At 53.1% G+C, this 4,479-nt stretch overlaps 1 protein-coding gene across 1 annotated transcript in view; it reads left to right on the top strand.

Moving 5' to 3' along the window:
* Nucleotides 1-1,220: 1,220 nt before the first annotated feature.
* Nucleotides 1,221-4,479, top strand: part of LOC306981768 (fibroblast growth factor 14-like) — a gene marked incomplete at its 5' end in the record, with an annotated part of 42,517 nt that continues 39,258 nt past the window's right edge. The window contains one exon of the mRNA XM_079581422.1: nt 1,221-1,314. Within this exon, the coding sequence (XP_079437548.1) occupies nt 1,221-1,314 (94 nt within the window). The remainder of the gene's footprint in view (nt 1,315-4,479) is intronic.

Raw genomic sequence — 4,479 nt, forward strand, 5'->3', positions numbered from 1 at the left:
CAGCTGGAGGAGGTGTGGCCTCGGGTCAGAGCAGCTGGAGGAGGTGTGGCCTCGGGGTCAGAACAGCTGGAGGAGGTGTGTGTGGATCAGAAGATGGATGGTTCTTTCACCTGGAAGCACAGTGAGAACAGTGGGGGAGAGCGGTGGATCAGAAGGTTTGAATCCCGCCTCCTGAAGCTGCACTGTCGTTGTGTCCTCGGGCAAGACACTTCAGTCTCTGTGTTCACTGGTGAATGTGGGACTTTGAGCGTTTACCAAAATCACTGATCCAGCGTTTCTCACAGAGTCATTTTGGAAACTGTTGCTTTAAACATCCTTAATCACACAGACTTCAAACGCTCCAGGAAAAGTTTATCTGAAGCTCTTACAAATCTAACAGCTAAAGAGTAACGGCTCATTTGAAAACTAAGACTTTCTGTCACCGTGTTTTATCACATTTTTGTTGCTCTTTTTTGTTGTTGTTGTTTGTTTTATCTTTTTTCCAGTTTTTGTTGTTTTTTCGTCACTTTTTGTTTGCGTTTCCATCCTCTGTTCTGACTTTTAGATTTGGGTAAAGCTAAACTGGAGAACATGCTCGGCAGACGCATTCATATTGAGGCTGTGAGGTTTAAGGATCTGCCCAAACTCAGGTGAACTCTGGTGCAAAAGGCTGTTGCGCTTCAAAGTCCCGCGCAGACCGGAAGTGTCCCCCCACGCGCGTGTCTGAGTGTGATCCCGCACGAGACTCGGCTGCGGAGAGAGAGAGGAGAGAGGGGAGAGGCGTCCCCCCTTTTGCGTCAGCGGCCGGTGGTTCCGCGCGAGTCTGACGCAGCGCGCGCGTGGATCAAATATTCATCGGAGTTTGTTGAAGAGCGCGCGCAGTGATTCCCCCGCAGTGATTCCGCGCGGAGACACTGCGGCGGAGACACGGGGGCTGGAGGATGCAATGGTTCCCCGCGAGGAGGAAGAAGAAGAAGGAGGAGAAACACCGCAGACCGCGCGCTAGTGCCGCCGCATGCCCGTCCGAAGACGCGCCGCGCGGCAGACGACGCCATTTGAAGAGCAGCAGCAGCGGCGGCGCGGGCGAGGCGGGATTCCTCCTGCTGCTCCAGGTCTGCGCGCCGCCTGTGCCGCGTCTGTGGGCATGTGAGCGGCGCGCAGGAGCGGGCTTCACGCGGTGGCTGGGTCTGAAGGTGCCGCATCGCCCCTCTGCCGCCGCCTCTGCCGCCGCCTCCTCTTCCATGCGGTTCATCTGGAGGAGCGTGCTCAGCCCAGGCGCGCACATGCTGCAGTGTCTCTGTGGCAACAGCCTCAAGAAGAACAACAACCCGACCGGTGAGTCCCGCCGCGCGTGCGTCCGCGTCCGCCGCGTGTGCGCTCCGCATTGCTCGCACTTGTGCAGACGGTGGAAGTTCAAAGTGTCTGCGGCGCGGGGAGGGGGGGCTGAGGGCTGGGGGGGGGGGGAGTCTTTGCACTAAAAGTGATGGAAAACTTTGCCTGAACCGAGACCCAGACGCAGCCTCGGTGTTTTTTGGGGGGGGGGGTTTGGGGGGACGGGGGGTCCAGGTTTCATTGTGATTCCGCGCGCATATATCGCCTGTTGTGCTGGCGCGTGGACAGTTCCTGCTCGCTTGTGATTGGCCGCTGGGGCACGTGCGGGTGTTTTTGGACCTGGTTCTGTGGCGCGCGGGGGGAAAGTGTTTTATCTGTGAAGAGCGGCAGGTTTAGTCCGAGTTCAGATCCTCCAGTTCTGTTTAGGACAGATTTACTGAGTTAGGACCAACTTCAGCACCACGGACAGCGCTTTGTGTTTCCCCCATCAGAGGTCTGCACTTACAGTCTGCACTTACAGATGTTCAAAGTACTTTTACTCAGGTATTTGCTGTTGAAAGTACTCAAGTATTCAAAGGAGAACGTACAAAGTCGTAATTGTATAAAGAAAAGTTGCATACTTACAACATTCGGGCTGTTTGACCTTGATCTGAGTCATTTGTATTTGTGTTCTTAAGGAAACAGTTAGTGATTGTGTTGTTTTATGGTGAGAAAGTCACTGGGTCACAAAGTCACTGGGTCACTGGGTCACTGGGTCACTGGGTCACTGACCGAGCTTCACATCCGCTTCTTCTTTATGTGTGAAGAGCTGACGGGACAGATCTGGAGAAAACGGTCTGAGGGTTAGATTCATATCAACAGAACTGAAGTCACTTAAACAGTTCAGTCACTCAGGACTGCTGTAGATCAGGGTCTCCAACAGGCGGCCCGCGGGCTAAATCCGGCCGTGAGATGACTCAATCCGGCCCCTGACTTGTAGAGCATGAATGTTTAAGGAAATAACCAGTGTGGTCACTCCAGCCACTAGGGGGCAGCACAAATACAAAAGAAAAGATTCCACACAGTTTCTGTCCCAGCTGTCATTAGCTCCTGCTAGCATTAGCATTAGCTCCTGTTAGCATTAGCTCCTGTTAGCATTAGCATTAGCTCCTGTTAGCATTAGCATTAGCTTGCTGCTCCTCGCTCTGTGGGGGTGACCGTGTTCTTCAGGAGACGCTGCAGGAAACAAACATTTCCATTTTCAGACTTTTGGGTCAAATTTCTCTCCAACATAAAAACTTTCACCTGGAAACAAAAACAAAACAAAAACAAAACAGATTCAATGTTTCTCACAGATTTAACTGTGAGTTTCTCACACTGATGCAGCACCTCCACCTGAGCCCCTCCCTCACTGATGTGGAAACACCTCCACCTGAGCCCCTCCCTCACTGATGCAGCACCTCCACCTGAGCCCCTCCCTCACTGATGCAGCACCTCCACCTGAGCCCCTCCCTCACTGATGTGGAAACACCTCCACCTGAGCCCCTCCCTCACTGATGCAGCACCTCCACCTGAGCCCCTCCCTCACTGATGTGGAAACACCTCCACCTGAGCCCCTCCCTCACTGATGCAGCACCTCCACCTGAGCCCCTCCCTCACTGATGTGGAAACACCTCCACCTGAGCCCCTCCCTCACTGATGCAGCACCTCCACCTGAGCCCCTCCCTCAGACTCACTCTTTACAGTGTTTATCAAGCCTCACATTCAGAGGTGTGTGTGTGTGTGTGTTGTATGTGTGTGTGTGTATGTGTGTGTGTGTGTGTGTGTGTGTCATGTGTGTGTGTGTTGTATGTGTGTGTGTGTGTGTGTGTCATGTGTGTGTGTGTGTGTCATGTGTGTGTGTGTGTGTTGTATGTGTGTGTGTGTCATGTGTATGTGTGTGTGTGTGTGTGTGTTGTGTGTGTCTCATGTGTATGTGTGTGTGTGTGTGTGTGTGTCATGTGTGTGTGTGTGTGTCATGTGTGTGTGTGTGTGTGTTGTGTGTTGTGTGTGTGTTGTATGTGTGTGTTGTGTGTTGTGAATGGACCTCGTGCTATCTTTAGCTCCTCATTCACTCGTTTCCGCGGTGACAGGCTCCTCCCCCTCCTGAGAGCTGCATTAAAGCCACATGTTTAATTCAGGAGCCGCCGCCCACGGCTCCGCACGCGGTTATTTTGGACGCCACACTTTAAACATGCATGAGGCGAGTGGGAGGGGCTTAAAGAGCGCTTTAAACATGCATGAGGCGAGTGGGAGGGGCTTAAAGAGCGCTTTAAACATGCAAGAGGCGAGTGGGAGGGACTTAAAGAGCGCTTTAAACATGCATGAGGCGAGTGGGAGGGGCTTAAAGAGCGCTTTAAACATGCATGAGGCGAGTGGGAGGGGCTTAAAGAGCGCTTTAAACATGCATGAGGCGAGTGGGAGGGGCTTAAAGAGCGCTTTAAACATGCATGAGGCGAGTGGGAGGGACTTAAAGAGCGCTTTAAACATGCAAGAGGCGAGTGGGAGGGGCTTAAAGAGCGCTTTAAACATGCATGAGGCGAGTGGGAGGGGCTTAAAGAGCGCTTTAAACATGCAAGAGGCGAGTGGGAGGGACTTAAAGAGCGCTTTAAACATGCATGAGGCGAGTGGGAGGGGCTTAAAGAGCGCTTTAAACATGCATGAGGCGAGTGGGAGGGACTTAAAGAGCGCTTTAAACATGCAAGAGGCGAGTGGGAGGGGCTTAAAGAGCGCTTTAAACATGCATGAGGCGAGTGGGAGGGGCTTAAAGAGCGCTTTAAACATGCATGAGGCGAGTGGGAGGGGCTTAAAGAGCGCTTTAAACATGCATGAGGCGAGTGGGCGGGGCTTAAAGAGACTGGAGACAGAGGGATGTAAACACAAAGTCAGAGGAATTAAGCTTTTAGATTTGGGTAAAGCCAAACTGGAGGAAGTGTGCTCGGTTCAGGTGGGGGTTAAGGGGTTAAAGAGTTGGTGGATGCAGCAGGAGTTTCCCGTCTATGCGTCACCGAAACTCTGTCTCCATGGAAACCAGGGACTTCCCCCGGTGCCGCCCCCTCCCCCTCCCTCCCTCTCCTCCTCCTCCCTCTCTCTTTCTCTCCTCCTCCCTCTCTCTCTCCTCTCTCCTCCTCCCTCTCTCCTCTCTCCTCC

Source organism: Gobius niger (assembly GCF_951799975.1).
Source record: "Gobius niger genome assembly, chromosome: 23".
Lineage (NCBI taxonomy): Eukaryota > Metazoa > Chordata > Actinopteri > Gobiiformes > Gobiidae > Gobius > Gobius niger.